Source organism: Sturnira hondurensis, unplaced genomic scaffold (assembly GCF_014824575.4).
Source record: "Sturnira hondurensis isolate 20B ecotype Veracruz unplaced genomic scaffold, ASM1482457v3 Scaffold0001304, whole genome shotgun sequence".
Lineage (NCBI taxonomy): Eukaryota > Metazoa > Chordata > Mammalia > Chiroptera > Phyllostomidae > Sturnira > Sturnira hondurensis.
In genome coordinates, this window is record NW_028073935.1 from 7,665,744 (window position 1) to 7,690,696 (window position 24,953).

The window sequence follows — 24,953 nt, forward strand, 5'->3', positions numbered from 1 at the left end:
CTGGGAATGCAAGACAGAAACCTGTACTTGAACAAGAGTTAAATAAATTTTAAAAAAGAACTCATATGACTCCACTCTAGGAAGACAAACAATCTAATTAAAATATGGGCAAAGGATTTGAACAGATACTTGTGCAAGGAGGACATACAGAGGGCCCAGACACATATCAAAGGATGCTCAGCATCACTAGCCATCAGAGAGATGAAAACTAAAACCACAATGAGATACCACTGCACACAGTTTAGAATGGCCATCATAACCAAATCAAGAAACAACAAGTGCTGGAGTGGACGTGGAGAAAAGGGAAACCTAGTGCACTGTTGGTGGGAATGCAGACTGGTATAGCCACTGTGGAAAACAGTATGGATTTTTATCAAAAAACTAAAAATTGAGCTGCCTTTTGACCCAGCAATTCTACTGCTGTGGTTATATCATTAGAACTTGAAGCACCAATCCAAAAGAACCTATGCACGACAATGTTCATAGCAGCACAATTTACAATAGCCAAGTGCTGGAAGCAACCTAAGTGTCCATCAGTAAATGAGTGGATCAGTAACACTGGCACATTTACACAATGGAATACTACTTAGTAAACAGAAAGGAAGAGCTCCTACCCTTTGCAACAGCTTGAATGGCACTGGAGAGCACTATGTTAAGTGAAATAAGACAGATGGTGAGGGACAAATATCATATAATGTCACCTTTAAGTGGAACCTAATCAACAAAACAAACAAGCAAAATATAACCAGAGACATTGAAATTAAGAACAATCTGACAGTAACCAGAGGGAAGGTAGGAGGGGATAGTGTGGGAAAAGTGGGAAGTGATTACAGGAACAACTATAAAGGACACATAAAGAAAACCAAGGGGGTGGAAGCATGGGTGTGAGGTGGGGATGGTTGGGGTTGGGGGAGTAGTGTGGGGTAAATGCAGACAACTATACTTAAACAACAATAAAATAATTTTAAAAAGAAAAGAAAGCAGAAACAACACAAGTAATTGAAGATTTACCAACATGTTTGTATACAACCAATAGAACACAGACACTTAAAAAAGAACACATAATCTACCTTGAGACACATGAACATAGAAAAACAAGTTAACTAAAACTGACACAGCAAAAGCATTTATAAGAAGTAAATTTATACTTATACTGGACTACTTCAACAGGAGAAAATATAAAAAATATTTCAGCCCTGGCTGGTGTAGCTCAGTGGATTGAGTGCGGGCCTGCAAAGCAGACAATCGAGGTTCAATTCCCAGTCAGGGCACATGCCTGAGTTGCAGGCCAGTTCCCAGCAGGGGATGCATGAGAGGCAACCATACAGTGATATTTCTCTCCCTGTCTCCTTCCCTTCCCCCTGTAAAGATAAATAAATAAAATCTTTAAAAATATATTTTAATTTATTCTTGAACAATCCAGAAAAAGCTAAACAATTCATGTAGAAGAATAATATAACACATATCAGAGCACATATACATAAAATTGGGATACAAAGAAAAGGCTAACAAAAAACTACGTGGTAATTCTTTGAAATTTTATTTTAAATTTCCAAGCTTCTTGTGAGTTGTCAAACAGAAAAAATTAACAAAAATTCATAAAAAGACATTTTAACTGACACCACAGATAATCGTTAAAGAATGCTGTGATATTTGTCTTTCGCTGCCTGGCTTATTTCACTCAGCATAATGCTTTCCAGTCCCATCCATGCTGTTGCAAAGGATAGGAGCTCCTTCTTTCTTTCTGTTGCATAGAATTCCATTGTGTAAATATACCATAGTTTTTTTATCCATTCATCTACTGCTGGGCACCTAGGTTGCTTCCAACTCTTGGCTATTGTAAATTGTGCTGCTATGAAAGACAAATACCATATGATCTCACCTTTAACAGAAACCTAAACAACAAAACAAACAAGCAAGCAAAATATAACCAAAGACACTCAAATAGAGAACAGGCTGACAGGAACCAGAGGAGAGAGGGGAGGGAATTTCAGAGGAAAGGGGGAAGGATTTACAGGAACAAGTATAAAGGACACATGGAGAAAAACTAAAGGGGATGGAAATGGGAGGGAGGTGGGGAGCATTGTGGGGGTGGGCTGGAATGGGAGTAAAAGACAGAAAACTACTTGAACAATAATTTTTAAAATTTTTTTAAATAAAACTAAAAAAAAAAGAATGCTGTGAACAAATACCTGCATTTTCATCCACTCCCACACCTCCAGGAAAAGTGTTAAGGACCACAACTATTCCCATGTGGGATCACAGTTGTGACCTTACCTTGGTTGGCCTGCTCTGGGCTGCCATAACTGACCTGAGGCTCCACAGTACTGGCTGACCACAGGCCTTAAAGAAGAGGTTAGAGCCACGTCTATAGTGAGTGAAACAGTTTTAATATAGGCTTTCCAAATGCCAAAGTCTAAGAAAGTCTGGAGATGATGGGAAAAATCCTGCTCTCTCAACTCTATTTAGTCAAATAAGCTAAATAGGGGCCTGTCTATGAACTGTGGCTGCTTGGTTACAAGAGTTCTAAAGTCTGTATTTTTCTGTCACTGAGGAAGTGAAACAACTTCTTTAACTTTCTATTCCACTGGGCCTTTTCCTATCATCAGTCTTACCTGTAAACTTCTCAGAGCTTTCAATTTCTCACCTACAACACCTTCATAAATATAGAAAGATTTCCATCACGGTTCCTCCATGATAGAACCAGGGTCCTACATTTCAGGACAGAAAGCTGCAGTTAGACTTGTGAATTCTGATTAATTGAGTTTTCTGTATAATCCATGTGTCTTCCTGGCCCCCCATCACACTATCACACTTAGAGCATAATTAATACACAAAATGGCAGATGTGATTAAGCTATTCCAGCAGTGTTTCTGCAACTTGTCATGTAACGAACCTAGACACACAAGGTCAGAAGCTGTATTTGCTATGCCCTGTACAGGTACTCATTTCAGTATGTGGTGAGTTCTAGTGGTGTCTGAGATGATAAGTGCTGCTTTCGGTAGATCTATTGAAGTAACTTTGTGAAACATGACCACTGCAATGGCAAGTTTGATAGTGAAATACCTAATGAAATAAATGTTCCATGGAGAAAAGAGTGAACTGAGGTCAGTTTATAGGAGGTCAGTTTTGAAGGAGAATAAATTTCTGGACCTCAATTTTTGGCAATGTATTCTTCAGAGCAGAAAATTGTACCCAACTAGGACATGCATGAACAGTGTACTATATGACTTGGACTAGTCAGATTTGGAAATGTCAAAGTGAATATGAAACTAGCAGTCTACTTCCCATGCTCAATGTGAATTTCACTCTGATAATACAGTAGTGAAGTGTTTGGACACCTAAAAACCACAGGGGAATGGGAAAACTTCATACAAAGCAGGTTTTTGGACAAGCCCATCAGGAGTGTTTGTAAAACCATGTACAGGTACTAATTTCAGTTCTTGATGAATTCTAGTGGTGTCTGAGATTATAAGTGCTGTTTTCAGCAGATCTGTTGAAGTATCTTTGTGAAATATGATCACTTCAGTGGTTAGACTGATAGTGAGATTGCTACTGAAATCACTGTTCTATGGGGAAAAGAGTGAATGGACGCATAGAACTATGTCAATTTTGAAGTAGAATAAGCTTCTGGACCATATATTTTGCAGTGTATTCTTCCAACCACAAGTTTACCTCAGCTAGGACATTCATGTACTCTCTCCTATACTACTTGGACTATCCAAGTGAGTCAATGTTAAAGTGAACCTGAACCTAGGAAAACACTTGTCCTGTTCCAAGTGCATTTCATTCTGATAAAACTGTAGTCAAGTGTTTGAATACCTCAAAAGCACTAGGAAACAAGAAAATTTCAGAGTGGATTTAGGGGAAAACCCAACTGCAGAGTTTGTAACACCATGTGCAGTTACTCATTTAAGTACATTGTGAGTTCTATTGGTGTATGAGATGAAAAGTGCATTTTGGGGCAGATCTGTTGAAGTACTTTGTGAAACATGATCACATCAGTGGTAAGTCTGATAGTGAAAAAATACTGAAATCACTGTTCCGTGGGCAAAAGAGTGAGTGGAAAACTAGGACTATGTCAGTTTTGAAGTAGAATAAATTTCTGGACCACAGTTTTCTCCAATCTATTCTTCCAAGTAGAAAAGCTTACACCAACTAGGACATGCATGTGCAATATAATACATGACTTGGACCATCCAAGTTTGTGAGTGTCAAAGTGAATATGAACTTGCATGTCCACTCATCATACTCCAAGTGCACTTCACCCTGATAATACTGTAGTGAAGTGTTTGAACATCTCGAAACCATCTGGGGAATGAGAAGATTTCATATGAAGTGGGTGTTCAGGAAAACCAATATGCAGCATTTGTACTGCATGGACTGGTACTCATTGCAGTACACAGTGATTTCTAGGAGTATAGAAGAAAAATGCTGTCTTCATCAGACCTGTGTATGTATCTTTGTAAAACATGATCACTCCACTGATAAGTTTGATAGTGAAAGAGCTCCTGAAATCACTGTTCCATGGGCAAAAGAGTGAATGAAATACTAGGACTGTGTCAGTTTTGAAACAATAAACATCTGGACCACAGTTTGCTGCTATTTATTCTCCCAAGCAGAAAAGCATATCCCACCAAGTTCATGCCTGTACAGTCTACCACCTTCTTGGAGGATCCAGGTTGTGAATGTAGAAGTGAATATGAACCTAACAGTCCACTTGCCACACTCCAAGTGCATTTCACTCTCATAACACTGTAGTGAAGTGTTCCAACACCTCAAAACCACTGGCAAATGAGAAAATTTTGTATGAAGCATATTTTTGTGAAAACCCATTTGCAGCATTGTAACACTATGCACAGTTACTAATTTAAGTACACGATGAATTCTAGTTCTGTATGAGATTGTAAGTGCTGTTTTCAACAGATCTGTTGACATATTTGTGAAACATCACTTCTGTGGTAAGTTTGATCATGAAAAAGCTACCGAAATCACTCTTCCATGGGCAAAAGAGTGAATAGAAAACTCGGACTGTGTCAGTTTTGAAGTAGAATAGGCATCTAGACCACTTTCTGCAATGTATTCTTCCAAGCAGAAAATTGTACCCCAACTAGGACATGCATGTTCTGTCTACCATGTCACTTGGACTGTGCAGTTTTGTGAATCTCATGGTGAATATGAACATAAGTGTTCACTTGCCGGGCTTCAAAGACATTTCACTCTAATAAGACTGTAGTGAAGTATTTGAACACTTCAAAACCACGTGGGAATGAGAAAATTTCATACAAATTGCATTTTGGGGAAAAACCATGTGAAGCATTTGTAACACCATATACAGGTATCATTTCAGTACATGATGAATTCTAGTGGTGTGTAAGATAATAAGGACTATTCCATGAAGACCTGATGAAGTATCTTTTTGAAATATGATCACTGCAGTGATAAGTTTGAATGCTAAACAGGTATTTAAATGTTTCATGTGAAATACTGTCACTGGTTTCTTACAACTGTGTCAGATTTAAGTAGCGTGACCTTTGGGCCCCCACTTTCTGTAATGCATTGTTTCCTCATGGTTTTTTTTTACTGTTGTTTAAATACAGTTGTCACCATTTTCCCCATTCTTCCAAGGGGAAATGCGTACCTCATATAGGACATGCATGTACAGTCTACTACATGACTTGTACTATACAGCTTAGTGAATATGAATGTGAATATGAACACAACAGTCCACCTGTCATTCTCCAAGTACATCTCATTCTAACAATACTGTACATATATGTTTGAACAATTCAAAACCACTTGGGACTAAGTACATTTTGTACAAACCAGTTTCCTTCAAAAAACTTCTGCAGCATTTATCCACCATAAACATGTACACATTTCATTATTTTATGAATGCAGGTGGTGTCTGAGATAATAAGCACTGTTCTGTGAAGATCTCATGAAATATATTTGTGAAATATAACTTCAGTGGTAAATTTGAATGTTAAATAGGTATTAAAATCACTGTTTCATGTGCAGAACAGTCCATGGTTTCATATCACTATGTCCATTTGATGTAGAATGAGCTTCTGCCCCCAGTTTTATGTAATATATTCTTCCCAGCAGAAATGCATACCCCACATAGGACATGCATGTACAGTCTACTATATGACTTGGTTATAGAGCTCAGTGAATATAAATGTGAAAGTTAATATAACAATCCATTTAGTGCGTTTCACTCTCATAAAACTCTAGCAAATTGTTTGAACACCTGAAAAACACATGAGAATAAGTATATTTTGTATAAAGTGGGTTTAATGGAAATATTTCTGCAGCATTTATACCACATATACATGTATTCATTTTGGCTATTTTATGAATGCTAGTGAGATAGTAAGTACTGAACACAGTAGTGAACATCTGGTGAACAATCTTTGTAAAATATGTTCTTTTTCATATGATCACTTTTTCACTTTTGTGGTAAGTTTGATTGCTAAATACCTATTAAAATCAGTGTTCAATGTACAAAAATGTCAATGGATTCATAACAACTATGTCAGTTTTGAAGTATAATAAGTTTCTGGCTCACAGTTTTCTGTAATGTATTCTTCCAAGCAAAAAGCACAACCCACACAGGACATGCATATATAGCACTACATGAGTTAGAATATAGCTTAAATATCAAAGTGAATATGAACATAACAGTATACTTTTCATCCTCCAAGTACATTTCTCTCTAAGTCTAGTGAAATGTTTGAACACTTCAAAACCAATTGGAAATATATTTCATACGAAGCAGGTTTTCATACAAAAACTTCTACAGAGTTTATATGCCAGCTACATGTACTCATTTCAGTATGTGATGAATACTAGCTGTGTTTGAAATAATAAGTACTGTTCTGTGAAGGTCTGTTGAAGTATCGTTTTGAAATGTGATCACTTTTGTGGTGAGTGTGATTGATAAGAGCTATTAAAATCAGTGTCCCGTGTGCTAAACAGTAAATAGATTCATATGACTACATCAGTTTTGAAGTAGAATAAGCTTTGGCCCACAGTTCTCTGTAACATATTCTTTCCAGCAGAAAAGCAAACCCAACCTAGGACATGCCTGTGTGGTGTACCATGTGACTGGGAGTATACAGATATTTAAATATCAAAGTGAATATGAACATCACCTTCCACTTGTCATCCCCCATGAGTATTTTATTCTGATAAAACTGTTGAGATGTTCAAACTCCTCAAAACCATTCAGAAATAAGTGTATTTCCTACCAAGAGAGTTTTCATGTGAACACTTATGCAGCATTTATATGCTATGTACATGGACTCATTTAAGTATTTTATGAATGCTGATGGTGTCTGAGATAATAAGTGCTGTTCTGGGAATATTTGGTGAAATATGAACACTTCAGTGGTAAATTTGATTGCTGAATAGGTATTAAAATCACTGCTCATGTGCAAAACTGACAATGAATTCATATGACTATGTCAATTTGAAGTAGAATAGTCTTCTAGCTCACAGTTTTCTGTAATATATTCTTCCAAGCAGAAAACCACAACCCACCTACACGTGCATGTAGAGCACTACCTGAGTGGGAGTATACAAGTTAATAAACATCAAAGTGAATATACACATAACAGTACATCATCCTCTCGGTCAGTGCATTTCACTTTGATAAAATGGTGGGGAAATGTTTGGACATCTTAAAATCACTTGAAAATAAGTACATTTCATAACAAAGCAGGTTTTCTTGAAAACACTTCTGTAGCACTTATGCTCTATGTACATGCACTCATTTCAGTAAATGATGAATTCTAGTAGTGTCTGAGATAATAGGTTTTCTTCTGTGAAGATCTGGTGAAGTATCATTGTGAAATATGATCATTTCAGTGTTGTTTCAATGCTAAATAGGTATTAAATGCACTGTATTTTCATATGTAAAACAGTCAATGGTATCATGATTATGCCAGTTTTGAAGAACAAGCTTCTGGCCACATATTCTGTAATGTATTCTTCCAAGAAATGTGTACCCCACCTAGGACATGTATGTACAAGCTACTAGATGTGAATATAAATGTGAATGTGAACATAATAGTCCACTTGTCATCCTCCAAGTGTATTTCACTATGATAAAAGTGTAGCAAAATATTTGAAAACTTAAAAAGCACTTGGAAATAAGTATATTTCTTATGAAGTGGGGTCCATGCAAATACATCTGCAGCATTTACACTCCATGTACATGTACTCATTTCACTGTATGATGAAAGTAGTGTCTGAGATATTAAGTACTGTACTGTGAAGTTCTGATTATCTTTGTGAAATATGATTCCAAAGTTTAAACTTACCACAAAGTGGTAAGTTTAATTGCTAAAGACCTATTAAAATCAGTGTTTCATGTGGAATTCCATCATTTGATTCCTTCAACTGTGACAGTTTTGAAGTAGAATACATTTCTGGGTCAGTTTTCTGTAATGTATTCTTACAAGCAGAAAAGCCTAATCCATGCAGGATGTACATGTATAGCACTACATGACTAGAAGTATACAGGTTTGTGAATATCACAGTGAGTATGAGGTAACAGTCCACTTGTCCTCCAAGTGCATTTCACTGTGAAATAACTAGTGAAAAGTCTGAACATCTCAAAACCACTTGGGAATAAGTATATTTCATATGAAGCGGGTTTTTGTGAAAACACTTTGGCAGCCTTTATACACCATGTACATGTACTCATTTCAGTATTGGATGAATGCTGGTCGTGTCTGATATCATAAGTATTGTTTTGTGAAGATCTATTGAAGTATCTTTGTGAAATATAATCACTTACATAGTAAGTTTGATTGCTAAAGAGCTATTAAAATCACTGTTCTATGTTGGAAATTGTCAATGATTCATAAGACTATCAGTTTTGAAGTAGAGTAAGGGCCCACAGTTTTTTTTGTCATGTATTCTTCCAAGCAGCAATGCTTCCCCCAACTATGACATGCCTATATACTCTACTACATGATTTGGCTTATACATATTTATGAATATCATAGGGAATATGAACATCAGAGTCCACTTGTTGCCCTCTATGTGCATTTCACTTTGATAAAACTGTAGTGAAGTACTGAACACCTCAAAACCACTTGGAAATAAGAATATTTTGTACAATGCAGGTTTTCAGTCAAAGTCTTCTTCAGTGTTTATACACCATGTACATGTACTCACTGAAGTGTGTACTGAAAGCTAGTGGTGTGTGAAATAATAAGTACTGTTGTTCTGTGAAGATCTGTTGAAGTATCTTTTGGATATATGATCACTTCATTGGTTAGTATGACTGCTAAAGAGCTTTTAAAATTACTGTACCATACCAAACAAGGTCAATGGATTCATACAACTATATCAGTTTTGAAGTGGAATAAGCTACTGGCCCACAGTTTTCTTTAATGTATTCTTCCCACCAGAAAAATGTCTCCCACCTAAGACAGGCTTGTAGTGTCTACTACATGTCTTGGACAGTACAGCTTTGTGAATATGAACATAACAGTCCACTTGTCATCCTCCAAGTGCATTTCATTCTGATAAAAGTGTAGTGGAGTGTTTGAACACCTCAATTCCACTTGGGAATTTAAACCACTTGCAGGAAATTATTCTAAACCATCAAAAACACTGTGTTCTTCAATGACTGCTTGTTAGGAAAGATTATATTTCTGAAGAAATATTCAGAAACTAAGCTTATTCAGAAACTAATATTTCATTCCCATTCTGTAACTCTTAGTGACATTATGTTACAGTCACATTTTCTAAATAGAAGGTTCTGGCTCACCTTACTCAGCAACTTATCTTTTCAGTCAAAGAAACATATTCTCACTAAGACATGCAGGTATAGTGTTTATAACATTTGTAATCCACAAGGTTCTAAAACTGACAAGAAAATCATTCATAAATCAGTGAACTTATTGGCCTAAATGATTACTTCCATCTGTGGACCTAGTCATAAAATGTTGCAAAACCCATACATTTAACTGGCACCAAATGAGATTTCAGTATATACTTCAGTACAAATATGCTTTCTAAACAGAATTCTTATCATTAATTGTTGAATCAATGGATTGTTGAATCTGGATGCAGAAAGAAATAAAAGAGTTATCTGAAGACAAGGACTGAAAATTGGGAAATCATGATAAATTAATGGGAAATTTTGTGGTTTACTTTATCTTTTGCTTTACATTAACTTGAGAGAGCACAATTGAGAATTAAGGTGAAGTGAAAAGTTGACATTAGTTTTAAATGAGAGACTGTTAGAATGCAAAGTGCACACAGTTCTCACTTTCCTTGATGTATAGATACCTAGGTTAACTAAAGTGTTTAACTCTATCATGCTTGTTGTAACATTTGAATTGTAGTTATATTAAGCTTCATGGTTGGCATTTATTGTAATTAAGGACTGAACCAACATTATAGTCAGAGAAAACACATAGACAATGATTGCTCTTAGTTATGACATTGGGTTGGATTTCTGTGTGAAAGTTACCCTGGCATGAGGGTGGTAAGGAGAGTTGAAATTAGTGTTTGTTAGGAAGTTAAAAGGTATAGACATGAGTTTCTGCAGTAAACACTTCCAAACCTTCAAAAAATGATGAGTTCTTATCCCTGGCTGGTGTAGCTCAGTGGATTGAGCGTGGGCCTGCAAACCACATGATCGCGGTTCGATTCCCAGTCAGGGCACATGCCTGGGTTGTAGGTCAGTTCCCAGCAGGGGACCCATGAGAGGCAACCATACATTGATATTTCTCTCCCACTCTCCTTCCCTTCCCCTCTAAAGATAAGTATAAATAAAATCTTTCAAAAAAAATGATGAGTTCTTAAATGAGCACTTGGTAGGAAAGATTATATTTCTGAAGAGATATTCAGAAACTAAGGCTTCCAAATATAAAACTCTTAGTGGCACTGTTATGGTGATATTTTCTAAATAGAAGGCGGCTTTGGTTCACCCTACTCAGCAACCTATTCCTTCAGGCAAAGAAACATTCTCACTAAAACATGCAGGCACAATGTTCTACAATACATGTAATCCACAAATCTCTAAAACAAAGAAACCATGTAACATCTGTTAACTTATTGGCCTCAATTAACACTTCAATCTATGCATCTAATCATGGAGTTTGAAAATCCTTGCATATAACCAGAACCAAACGAGATTTTAGCAAATTCTTCAGCACAAATAGAATTTCTTTTTTGTTCTTGTTCTTGTACAGTTGCCTCCACTTTCCAACACCACTTTTCCCTCCTGACTCACCCCCACCTCCCACCCACAATCCTTCCCCACTTTGGTTTTGTCCATGGGTCCTTTATACATGTTCTTTTTGATGACCCTTTCCCTTCTTTCCCTACTATCCTCCGCCCCCTCTTCACTCTGCTTATGATTAGTTTATTTCCATGTCTCTGGTTATATTTTGCTTGCTTGTTTGTTTTGTTGCTTATGTTCCACTTATAGGTGAGATCATATGGTACTTGTCTTTCACTACCTGGCTTACTTCAGTTACCATAATAGTCTTCAGTTTCATCCATGCTGTCCCAGAGGGTAGGACTCCTTCCTTCTTCTGTATAGTATTCCATTTTATAAATGTACCAGTTTTTTTATCTGCTAATACTTAATGGGCACTTAGTCTGCTTCCAGCATTTGGCTATTGCAATTTGTGCTGCTATGAACATTGGGATGCATAGTTTCTTTTGAATTAGTGTTTCAAAACTCTGAGGGTATAATCTCAGCAGTAGAATTGCCAGGTCAAAAGGCAGTTCCATTTTTAGTTTTCCCAGGAAATTCAATACTGTTCTCCACAGTACTGGCACCAGTCTGCATTCCAACCAACAATGTACTAGGGTTCCCTTTTCATCACAACCTCATTAGCACTTATTGTTTGTTGATTTGGTTATGATGGCCACCTGACCATTGTGAAGTGGTATCTCACTGTGGTTTTAATTTTCATCTCTCTAATGGCTAGTGATACTGCGCATCCTTTCAAATGTGTCTAGGCCTTCTGTATGTCTTCCTTGAAGTGTCTATTCTGGTCCTTCGCCCATTTTGTAATTAGATTGTTTATGTTCCTGCAGTGGAGTCGTGTGAGTTATTTATATATTCTGGAGATCAAACACTTGTCCAAGGTATCTTTGGCAAGTATATTTTCTCATATGGTTGGTTCCCTTTTCATTTTGCTGATGTTTTCTTTATCCATGCAGAAGCTTTTTATTTTAATGAGATCCCATGTTTATTCTTTCCTTTATGTCCCTTGCTCCAGGGAATATATCAGTGAAAATATTGCTGCGTGGAATATCTGAGATTTTGCAACCTATGTTCTCCTCTAAGGCTTTTGTGGTATCACGACTTATATTTAAGTCTTTTACTCATCTTAAGTTTATTTTTGTGTATGGTGTAAGTTGGAGGTCAAGTTTTATTTTTCTCATGTAACTCTCCAGATTTCTCAACACCCTTTGTTGAAGAGGCTAATTTTACTCCATTTTATGCTTCTGCCCATTTTATCTTATATTAATTGACCAGAGACTTGGGTTTATTTCTGGGCTCTCTATTCTCTCTTTTTTAAAAGATTTTACTTATTTTTACAGAGGGGAAGGAAGGAGAAAGGGAGAGAAACATCAATATGTGGTTGCCTCTCAAACAACCCATACAGTGGTCCTGACTCAAAAGCAAGGAATGTGCCCTACAGTGGGAATCAAACTGGTGACCCTTTAGTTCACAGCCTGTCATTCAAATCCGCTAAACAACACTACCCTGGGCTCTCCATGCTGTTCCATTGATCTATGTGTCTGTTCTTATGCCAGTAAAAGACTATATTGATTACTGTGGCCTTGTAATATAGTTTGATGTCAGGTAGCATGAATCTTTACTTTGTTCCTTTTTGTCACAATTGCTACACCTATTTGGGGTTATGATTCCATATAAATTTTCAAAATGTTCTATATCTGTGAAATATGCCATTGGTATTTTAATAGAGATTGCACTCAATCTTTTTTTAATCTCTTTTTTTAAAGATTTTATTTATCTTTAGAGGGGAAGGGAAGAAGAGAGGGACAGAAATGTCAATATATGGTTGCCTCTCTTGGGTCCCCTGCTGAGAACTGGCCTGCAACCCAGGCATGTGCCCTGACTGGGAATCGAACTGTGATCCTTTGGTTCTCAGGCCCGCACTCAATCCACTGAGCTACACCAGCCAGGGCTGCATTCAATCTTTAAATAGCATTGGGTAGTATGGACATTTTGATGATGTTAATTCTTCTAATACATGCACTAGGTGTATGCTTCCATTTCTTTGTGTCTTCTTTAATTTGTTTCTTCCAAGTTTTATAGTTTTATGAGTACAGATGTTCTATCTCATTGGTTAGCTTTATTCCTAGCTCCTTTATTTTTCTTGTTGCTGTATCATATGAGATTTTTTCCTGATTTCTGTTTTTTTTTTATTTTTTAAGATTTTATTTATTTATCTTTAGAGGGGAAGGGAAGGAGAGAGGGAAAGAAATACTAATGTATGGTTACCTCTCCTGTGCCCCCTGCTAGGAACTGCATCCCCTGCTGGGAACTCGCCTGCAACCCAGGCATGTGCCCTGACTGGGAATCGAACCATGATCATGTGGTTCACAGGCCCGCGCTCAACACACCAGCCAGGGCTGATTTCTGTTTCTGTTATTTCATTGTTGGTATATGTGGGGGCCTGCCAGGCCATAAGGGGACCAAGGACAGAGTTCTCCACTGTGAGAATGGTGGATGAACTTGGTTTCTGGTCCCTGGAGCCGGCGGGTACCTTGACACTTTCCTAACCTTCTAGTTCCCAGCCTTGAAAGACACAACAAGACCCTGGCGCAGGTGTCATGTTCCCAGATGGTTATGAGAACTTCTTGCCCTTTTGATAGCTTAAGGGAGTGCTCGAACTTTGAAAAACAACATTGTTTCTAGTTCCCTGCAGTCTTGCTTTAGGCATTAACAGTTTGTATTTAAGACAGCTGTTCCTTGAATAAATTCGCCATTTTGCCAGCAGAGCTTATGGTCCTCTCCATTTTTTAAGTCCCTCGCCTCACCTCGTGATCACGCTTGCTGCAGCGGGCTGCAGCAGGTATATAAAAATGCCTTTGATTTCTGAATACTTTGTTTTCCGCTTTTCCCAAAATTCACTTATTAGGTCGAGTAGTTATTGGTGCAGTCTATAGGATTTCTATATACAGTATCATGTCATCTGTGAACAATGATATTTTTATTTCCTCTTTTCCACTTTAGATGCCTTTTATTTATTTTTCTTATCTGATATCTGGCTAGGGCTTCCAATACTATGTTGAATAGAAGTGGTGAAAGCAGACATCCTTGCCTTGTTCCTGATCTTAATGAGGAAGCTTTCAGTTTTTGCCCATTGAGTATGGTGTTAGCTGTAGGTTTCTCACATATGATCTTTATTATGTTGAGGAATGTTCCCTATACTCCCACTTTGCTATTTTTATTATAGATGGGAGTTGTACTTTATCATATGCTTTTTCCACATCTATTGATACAATCTGTGGGAACGATTTTCCTCCCAAGTCCCCCTGTGTGCCATGGACAAGAGTAAATATGGCTGAGACATGATGTGATCTGCTTGGGGAGGAGACGTGGCCATTTTCCCAGAGGAAAATGGCCACGAACAGTAGCCAGTTTCTCAGGGGAAAAAGGCATTGAGCTCCCTCCTCCAGGGGCTTTTATTGGGTTGTAATACACAGAAATACAGGGTGGCAAGGATCAAACAGTAGATAACATTTCAAAGAAATCTGAGGGTTTAGTATGAGTCAGAGTCTTTCAGGAAGAGAGTTTTAGGGTTTCCTGCTCAAACCCTTAACATAAGAATGAAAGCACTCTTAACAGAGCAGATTTCAAAGGTTAATCAGGAAGTCTTTGTGATGCCAGATTTTTCCCCAGGATATGCTCTAGCAAGACAAGGAGCTGCACTCCTCCCCAACAGGTATTCAGGCTTAAGGGGATTAGAGCCAGGAAGTGCTTCTCCCAGAGAACATGGGGACTCAGGCTTTGTCAAAGCCCAGGGGCAAGAATCCATTGCTCTTTGTTGCAGCCCCCCAAGTCCTTCCATGAAGGCCTCCCAAGTGACCGAGTGTGGCTTAGGTTGCCCCCTGCTGTGAGGGGGTCTTACCTGTCATTGATTCCCGACCAAGCTTTGGGGGCAGGAAGAGGAAACTGAGGCAGCATTTGCTACCAGAGACAAGCTTTGTCTCCTGCAGCTCGCATTCCAAAGGTCGTTCCTTGCCCTTGTTCACAAGGGGTAGAGATACAATTCCTAGAACCAGGCAGAACGGTCTACAACAATAATCATGTAATTTTTGCCTTTCCTTTTATGTGATGTTTAGTTTCTTGATGTGCAAATATAGTACTTTCCTTACATCCTTGGGATGAATCCCAGTTGATCATGATGTATCTTTTTAATGTACTTCTGGATGTGGTTTGCCAATATTTTGTTCAGGATTTTAGCATCTCTGTTCATCAGCCATATTGGCCTGTAGTTTTCTTTTTTTGTTATGTCTTTATCTGGATTTGAGGTTCGGATGATGCTGGCTTCATAGAAAGAGTTTGGGAGTCTTCCATGTTCTTGGATTTTTTGGAATAGTCTATGAGTGACAGGGGTTAGCCCTTCCTTAAATGCTTTGTAGAATTCTCCTGAGAAACCATCTGGTCCAGGGCTTTTGTGTGTTGGGAGTTTATTATTGCTTCGATTTCGTCAGCTGTTATTGGTCTGTCCAGGCTTTCTGCTTCTTCTTCGTCCAGTTTTTGAAGATTATATTTTTCTAAAACTTTTTCCATTTCACCCTGTTTTTCAAATTTCTTGGTATATAATTGTTTGTAGAAATTTCTTACAGTCCTTTGTATTTCTGTGGTATCCATTGTAATCTTTCCTCTTTTATCCCTGATTTTGTTTATTTTGCTCCTGTTTTTTTGACATGTCTGCTTAAAGGTTTCCCATTTTTGTTTATCTTTTCAAAGAACAAGCTCCTGGATTTACTGAATTTTTTCTTTGAATTGTTCTTTTAGTCCTTATGTCATCTAATTCTTCTCTATCATTTTTCTTCCTTCTACTTGCTCTGGGTTTTGTTTGTTGTTCCCCCAGTTCTTGTAGATGTAGGGTTATGTTGTTTATTTGAAATGTTTCTATCTTTTTTAGGTAAGCCTATATTTCTATGAACTTTTCTCTCAGGACTGCCTTTGCTGTATCCCATATATTTTTGGATGTTGGGTGTTCATTTTTATGTGTTTCCAGAAAATTTTGATTTCTTCCTTGATCCAAATATTCACCCATTCATTGTTTAAGAGCATGCTTTCAGTCACCACATGTTTGAATATTTTGAATTTCTTTTTCCTTGAGGTCAGTTTCTGGTTTCAGTCCCTTATTGTCCAAAAAAGTGCTTGATATGATTTCAATTTTCTTGAATTTGTTGAGGCTTGTTTTGTATCTGGTCATGTGGTCTATCTGAAACTGTCCCATGTGCATTTGAAAAAAGTGTACTTTGCTTCTTTGGGACAGAAGTTCATATAATATATATATATGATCTACTATATATATATTATATATACATGATATACTATCATATATTATATATTATATATATTATCATATAATATATAATTTATATACATTATATATTATCATATAATATATATAATATTATATACATATTAAGTCAATTTGATCTAGGGCATTGTTCAATACTGCAATATCCTTATTGACATTTTGTGATAAAAAGATCTGTACGTTTTGACAGTGGGGTGTTAAAATCACCTATTAGTATCTATTAGATATTGCTGTCTATATCTTTCTTGAAGTGTTCACTTTTTTTATATGTTTGGGTGTTTCTATGTTAGGTATATATATGTTTATAATGTTTATGTCTACTTAATGGATTCTTCCCTTGAGTATTATGCCGTGTCCTTCTGTATCTCTTTTTATGGCCTTTGTTTTGAAGTCTATTTTGTCTGATATCAGTATTGTTATATCAGCTTTCTTCCCTGTCCATTTGCTTAGAATATTTTTTTTCTAACCCTTCATTTTCAGTCTGTGTAGGTCTTTTGTTCTGAGCTGGGTCTCTTGTTGGCAGCATATATGTGGGTCATATTTTCTTAGCCATGTACCTACCCTGTGTCTTTTGATCGGAACCTCTAACCCATTAACATTTAAACTTACTACTGATATATACTTATTCATTTTTCCCATTTGTATTTCTGGCATTTTAAAACTTGGCATTTTAATTGTGATATGTCTTAGAGTAGGCCTTTTTGGGTTCATTTTGATGGTGATCCTCTGTGCTTCCTGAACTTTCCTGTTTTTTTCCCTCTCCAGGTTTGGGAAGTTTCTGACATTACTTTTTTGATGGGTTTCTAGCCCTTGCCCCTTTTCTTCTGGTTTTCTTATGATCCAAATGTTGTTGCATTTCATGTTGTCTTGCAGTTCACTTAAATTATTTTCATAGTTTTTGAGTCTTTTTTGTGTGTGTTTCTGCTCTACCTTCGTATTTCTTTATAGTTTGTCTTCAAGCTCACTAATTGGGTCTCTGCTTTATCCAGCCTGCTTGTAATTTGTTCTAGTGTATTTTTTATTTCAATATTGTATTTTTCATGTCTTCCTGGTTCTTTTTATAGTTTCTATTTCCTTTTTCATACTGTTGTACTTCTCACTCAGTTCCTTGTAGTAATCTGTGAGTTCCTTCAGCATCCTTATAACCATTCTTTTGAATTCTATATCTTATAGTTTGTTTGCCTACATTTCATTTAGCTCTTTTACTGGAGAGTCTTGCATTCCTTTTTTATTGCGGGTTGTTTCTTTGTCTCTCCATTTTAGGTGTCTCTTTTTGTTTCTGCAATTCCCAATGCTCTGCATTGCCAGCTGTCTTTGTAAGGTAAACTCCTATGGTAGGAGTTCTGTGGGAGTCAGTGGTGCTGTCTCTTTGATCTCCCATCTGGATGTTCTAGGGTTGCTCTTTCTTCCATTTGTGTGAACTCTCTTGTTGCACTTGGGCTTTACTTGTTGGTGGCCTCTCCCCTCCAGCGGGTTTACTAATATTCACAACTCCTACCTTGTATGTGTTAAGGGGCAGTGCAAAGGCCAAATGGAGTAAGACAGTGGAAAGTATTCCATGGAATTTAAAGTACTAACAAGTCCACAACAGATTAGAGATCCTGTGGAGAAGTACAGCAACAACTGTGATATTTCACCCACCTAGCCACTTTTTATAAAAGGTGAAAGAGGTAACACTCTTATTAGAAGGGAAAAAGAATGTGAGGTGACTTTAGAAAGCAGAGCACTGATGTGAGGTTAAGGTGAGATACAGTGAGAGTAAGGGATAGAAACTAGGCATAGTGTGTGAGAGAATAAAGTTATCAACAACAGTAATAAAGTTCAGGAAAATGCTGAAATGGATTAAGACCAGGGAAGGGTGCTGTTGTTGGAATAACAATATGATAAGGGACATATAATCTGAATAAAAAGAATAAATAGCAAAAGACCAAGAGTAATGTGTTATTTGAATACAAGTGAAAGAAAAATTAAAATGCAATATGAAAGGGAGAATAAAGGAAACCAATCAAACAATGGAGTCAAAGAAACAAAAGAAAAAGAACTAAATGGAAAAAAAAACAGAAAACACAATAAAAATAACAGAAAACAATAAAATGCAACTTCTTAAGGACAGTGAAGTAAAATTTGTCTCAGCTGTTGGTGTTAGCCTTTTGACTTCTTCTGGATCTGTCTTTAGTCTTCTCACAGCTCCAGATCTTATTATCTTACACTAATGAAAACAAAAAAAGAAAAAAAACTTCCTGCTGTCTTTAAATCTGTCATCCACTCTCTTACTGGTACTCTGTGTTCTGAGAAAACTAGTCTTTTCTTCTGTTAACACTTATTCTATTTTCTGAAGTATCAGTGATAGAATAGTTTTGTTTCTGGCTACTCCATTCATCTTTGGCTATAGCAGGAAATATCTCTGGGTATTGGTGCTGGAATTATGAAATTTTTATTTTTCAGTGTAAATTTTTTATTTTGTGCATACATGTTTCAATAATAAATTATTTTAGAAAAATAAAACTAGAAAAAAATAAAAAATTCTTTTGCTAATATACTCCATGAACAGCACAATAAAATATCAGTATTTTGGAATCTACAATATATAGAAAAGTTTTAATATGAAGACAGTAGTTAAAAATTATGCACCTTTGCTTCCAAAAATCATCAAACTCTCCTTTGTCCTGTTTCCAAAAGGAGAAATTTCTAATGTATATTTTTAAAGATTTTATTTATTTATCTTTCTTTTTTTATTTTATTTATTTATCTTTAAAGGGGAAGGGAAGGAGAGAGGGAGAGAAATATCAATGTATGGTTGCCTCTCATGTGTCCCCCACTGGGAACTGGCCTGCAACCCAGGCATGTGCCCAGACTGGGAATCAAACCGCGATACTAAGATTTTATTTATTTATTTTTTAGAGAGACGGGAAGGAAGGGAAGAAAGAGGGAATGAAATATCAGTGTGAGCAAGAAACCTCAATCACTTGCCTCTCGCATGAGCCCTGGCTGAGGACCAAACCCATAACCCAGGCATGTGCCCTGACAGGGAATTGAACCAGTGACCTTTTGCTTTTTGGGACAGTGCCCAACCAACTGATCCACACTGTTCAGAGCGATTTCTAATAGATTAAGAACACAGAATGACAACATAATCTAACTCTGTCCCCACATAAACACCAGTTTTATTCCAAATAATCACATAATTTTTAAGAACTTTTCTAAAGCAGTTACAAAAAATAACCCCAGTGTTATTAATTCTGGAAATTCTAGTTTGCACATTAGTACTGCCTTAGTTGAACTGTAACATTCCATACATTTCAGAGCTTCTATAAATTTTATTTTTAAAGTTAAAAAAATTTTTACTTTATTTTTCATGATAAATGATGCTACTGAAAACTTCACTTGGTACACCTTTAGTTTGACGATTTTTGCAATCTTACAAATTAGCAACACATATATAATATATATGAAATAATAATAAAGCCTGTCTAATGGCTTCCATTGGAGGCCAGAGAATTGCATTTCATTAAACCCAAATTAAACAGAGTTGAATTTAAATTAATACAGAGAAAGGCATGCTCTGGATGTGTGGTTCTTTGTATTTCCTGGAGCATCAGATGAATTGTAAAGAGTTCAAAGAACTTTTTATTACTCCTGTAAGAGAATAAGTATATTAATTTAATTATACCCAGTTACAGAGTTCATCTGTAATGACATTGAAAGATAATGTATAAATGTGAAAAAATGGTATGTTTTTAAATATAGCAAAGAATATATGTAATTAAAGACTTACCATGCCAAGACAAATAAAATGGGTTTATAGATTAAGTGAAAATGTATTCAAAGAAAAAATAAAATGTTTCATAATCCTGAGAACTGCACCCTATTCACTATCACTACCCTTGAGAATTGTTTTTTTCTAACCACTAAAAAGAGTCAAATACTTGATTATCTTATTTTAAGTAAGTTGGGTTTTTTAAAGTAGTAGAATATTGGTTTACCTTTTGCCTTTCCTCCAAAATACTTTCTCAACAATTCTCTTTCTACTAGTGAGTCATTAGCTTTATTATCAATTAGTTAAAATTATATCTGATTATATATTTACTATTTCCTATCTACATATACTTATATCTTGAGAAAAATCATCAAATAATAATAACCATCCACTTGATACAAAATAATTTCATTTTTGCGGTTTTAAATAGTTACTTCAAGCAAAATTGCTTCAGCATCAACTATTCTCAACTCTCTCATTCAAGTTTTGTTCTGATTAACTTTATCTAAGTCTGAAATAAACAGAAGGTATAAAAGACATCACAGAGAGTAAAACACTTTGTCCTAAGTATATACTTGTACTTTGTAATCACTACTTAGAAAAAAAATCATGATTTAATAGCTAAGAAAGAATTAAACCTAAGTAATGTAATTGTAGCTTCCTGTTAGACCATAGCAAGCCTTACTGAGAATGTACTGATTATAAATCAATGCAGTCATGTTAGACTCAGTCTTCAAGAAAAGAAAGACAATGATTTGGAAAGTGTAATTGATACAAGGATTCTGCAAAACAAATTACCGGTGCTTTACTGTTAGAAAGTAGCCTAAAAAAGACATTAAGAAACAAAATAAAACCAGAATTGTATAGGGTATTTATAAATATTGATTTAATTTTCATTCTTTTCATGCACAAACTTGGAGCAAAAATATCATCATTTGAAGAATTAAAATATCCACCATCTCCTGTTGAACAATGCAAGCCAAAGACAAGATTATTTTCCATAATATCAAACTTCTATTAAAACAGAATTGAGAAGAAATCCCATGCTTAACCAATAGAAGCAAAGTCATTTCTTGAATAAGTTCATAACAGTAGGAGGAATTTAAATAATTAGCAATACAAATTTTTGTTGGGGGCATGGAGATGAAAACCAGTAATTTGAGGAATTGAGTATGAGGTTATAATTTGATAACTAATATTTTACTGAGGTGTGGTATGGTGTGCTAGGCACCAAATAGAACATATGGGTCCATTATCATACATCTGCAAATAATTTTGAGATGCATTATATTTACTACTCAAGCACAGTGAGTTCTGGTAAAATACCTAAGCTCACTACCATGGAAATCATGGATAATGGGAAGGGGAGGGTGCAAAGGAGCTGAAACAAAACCACAATTTTACTGTTATTAATAAAGAAACATTGGATTATACAAAGCCACAAAAAATAGCTTAGAATCTGTGTACTTTATAATTTTTTAAATGATTATGCCAATGCTGGCATAAGAGAAAGGAAGAGAAAATATAAAAAGCTCACAATTCTTACAATGAAATACAAATTAATGGCAGTAGTGAGCCCATAATAATTTCCTATAATGAACTAATTTTTAAATCTCTACTAACATATTTTAAATCTTTTCTGCCTGCTTCTTTCTCATTCCCTAACTAAGCACAGTACATCAGTAAGAACGTGAAAAATACACTTTTATTACCTTTTTTTACTTCCACCTGCGGTAGTACAAAATACCAATGTACAATAATTTGTTCTGACACTATCACTTGGTTCCTAAAAATTGTTCTTTGTTTTACGTATTCTGTCTGTGGCTTTTAAAGTTTATTTAGTAGAAAAACTAAGATATTCTAAGATCAAAATTCTAATTCTATTGTTTCACTAAGTATATGGTCTTAAATATTAATATTTATGAATCTTAATTTTCTGTGTTTATTAAAATTTTTGATTTAATAACCAAAGTTAGACTAGTATAGAATTCAGAAAGGTCTAAATAATAACAATAAGACATCTGTCAATAAAACACATTAGAAATTAAAAATTCTTACTTGATTTTTGAAAGTTTCTGTAGAATAATACTGAGCTTTTCTAGTATTTGGAGATCAAGCTTAGGGGTTCGAAGCAGCACAGAGCAAGTACGAAAAAATAAATTGTTGCTACAGGCTTCCAGGAAAGGCTGCAAGGATTCTGCAAAACAAATTTACCGGTGCTTTATTTACTTTTAGAGAGTAGCCTAAAAAAGACATTAAGAAACAAAATAAAACCAGAATTGTATAGGGTATTTATAAATATTGATTTAATTTTCATTCTTTTCATACACAAACTTGGAGCAAAAATATCATCATTTGAAGAATTAAAATATCCACCATCTCCTGTTGAACAATGCAAGCCAAAGACAAGATTATTTTCCATAATATCAAACTTCTATTAAAACAGAATTGAGAAGAAATCCCATGCTTAACCAATAGAAGCAAAGTCATTTCTTGAATAAGTTCATAACAGTAGGAGGAATTTAAATAGTTAGCAATACAAATTTTTGTTGGGGGCATGGAGAAGATGGCGGCAATGTAGGTAGGAGCTGAGCCCACTTGCTCATTCACCCAAGATTGACTGGAATACCTAGTCAATCTTCTGAAAAACAAAGTGAATAGCCAACAGAATCTTACCTGATACGAAGTCTGGAAGCCAAAGTATGTAGCACACGCTTCAAAACAGGAAGTAAGGGAGTAGGGGGATAGGCCAAGAAGGTCCCCAGACCTGGTGCAGAGACTGGGGCTGCCATAGGAGTACTGGAAGAGAGCTGGGTCAGTGATAGCAGCTTGGGAGCTCCCTCCCTTCTCAGGGTGGGGAAATCTCAGACCCACGCCAAAGGAAACCTGAACAAATAAAGTCACTGGGGGTGAAAGAGGCAACAAGCACACACAGCCAGAGATGTACCCAGGCTGGAGAGACCGTCACCAGCTGAGACAGTGCCAGAGAATTTGAGATATCCTGGTGGCACCTGGAGCTGGGAAAGAAGGTGGGCTGCAACTGGCCATGACCCAGATAAACTAGATTTGCAAGAGAGTTCGAGTGTATAAAAAGCCAGGCAGTGGCTTGGAGCCGCAGTGGCCCCCAAAGAGACTTTTTTAAAAAGGGAACTGAGGTCCCATGTAGGGACCTCTCCCACACAGTGGTCTAGCCACTGTGGGAACAAGAGGGAGGAGTGTGGGCACAATTTGTTCCCGCACAATGCACCTCACGGACTGATAAAAAGAGTTCAAAATGAGGTAGCTTATCAGTGCCAGCCTGGTACAACTGCTCAGAGTGGAGAGGGCAGACCGCACAGTGCTCTGAGGGTGTGGGATGAAGTGGGATGAAGTGGGATGAAGTGGACACCTGTGATTATTGTAGCCCAGAAAGAGCCACTATCCTTGTGAAACCACAGGAAGGGAAAAACAGAACCCAGCCACCAACTGCCTGCAGGAACCAGGAAGATCTGCAAAAGCAGCTGGGTGGGCTTAACAATCGGCAGGAGGCTTTTTTCCCCCCTTTCTACAAGAGTAAGACAAAAAGTACTGTGGCTAAAAGAAAACCAGACACAGACAAATCCAGAAAGAAGTCACAAGATGAGAAACCAGAAGCTGAGACAAATTTCACTCTGCTCTTCATCAAAACTTGCAGGATTTAAAAAAAACTTCTTCTTCTTCCATTTATTTAGTTTAGTTTTGCTTTGTTTTTTGCTTATAAGTGCTCTTCTTTCTTATGTCAGCTCACATTCTTTTTCCCGTCTAGTAAGAGTCTTCTTTCTTTTCCACTTTTTATAAACTGCAGCTAGTTGGGTGAAATAACATGGTTTTTGCTCTTCTCCAAAGGAACTCCTATTTGCTCACTATTCGTACTTTAAATCCTATAGAATGCTTTCCTGCTGTCTTACTTCATTTCTCCTTCCCCCTGCCCCTGATCAATTGAGTAAGGAATTTTAATTCATCATTGCCTCTCTGTTTTCCCCCTCTCAACCTGGGCTTTACTCCTTACTCTTTTTAAAAAGATTCTATTTACTTATTTTTAGATAGAGGGGAAGGACAGGAGAAAGAGTGGGAGAGAAATATCAATGTGTTTTCCTCTTGTATACCCCCTACTGAAAACCTAGACTGCAACCCAGGCATGTGCCCTGACTGGGAATCGAACAAGCAACCTTTGGTTTGCAGGCTGGCGCTCAATCCACTGAGCCACACCAGCTAGTGCTTCTCCTTACTCTTATTAGTTAACTTCCCCCACCCTCTCAAAATCATTTTTCTTTACTGTAGACATCTCATATTCACTTTCTGCTTTTCAGCAATATTCTCATTACCATTCCACCTTTTTTAAACCTTATTTAGCTGCCATTGCTATAGACCTCGCTGTAGTTTTTCTGCAATTTTGTTCCTGCTGGTCCAGTACCTTTTCAATTTTACTTCAAACCTCATAGCATACTCATCTCTTTTTGTGCTCCATAGTTCCCATTGCTCTTTTGTGTTTCACTTACATTTTAAACTTTATTCTTTCCCTTCCTTTGCCTCAGTTCTATCCCAATTCTTACTGATTCTCCTCCATCTTACCACTCAATAACATTTCCCCCTCTTTTAGT

General features: G+C 36.6%; 1 protein-coding gene across 10 annotated transcripts in view; it reads right to left on the bottom strand.

Annotated features, from left to right (window-relative positions):
- Positions 1-4,047: 4,047 nt before the first annotated feature.
- Positions 4,048-24,953, bottom strand: part of CCDC138 (coiled-coil domain containing 138) — a 205,561-nt gene continuing 184,655 nt past the window's right edge. For 6 of the 10 annotated variants that reach the window (XM_037070554.1, XM_037070514.1, XM_037070522.1 and 3 more), the window contains 2 exons: positions 22,393-22,531; positions 19,491-20,213 (listed from right to left, as the gene is read on the bottom strand). In XM_037070554.1, the coding sequence (XP_036926449.1) occupies positions 20,048-20,213; positions 22,393-22,531 (305 nt within the window). In that variant the 3' untranslated portion in view covers positions 19,491-20,047. Of the gene's footprint in view, positions 4,312-19,490; positions 20,214-22,392; positions 22,532-24,953 lie in introns of those variants that run through there. The other 4 variants (XM_037070489.1, XM_037070506.1, XM_037070482.1 and 1 more) reach the window with 4 other exon arrangements.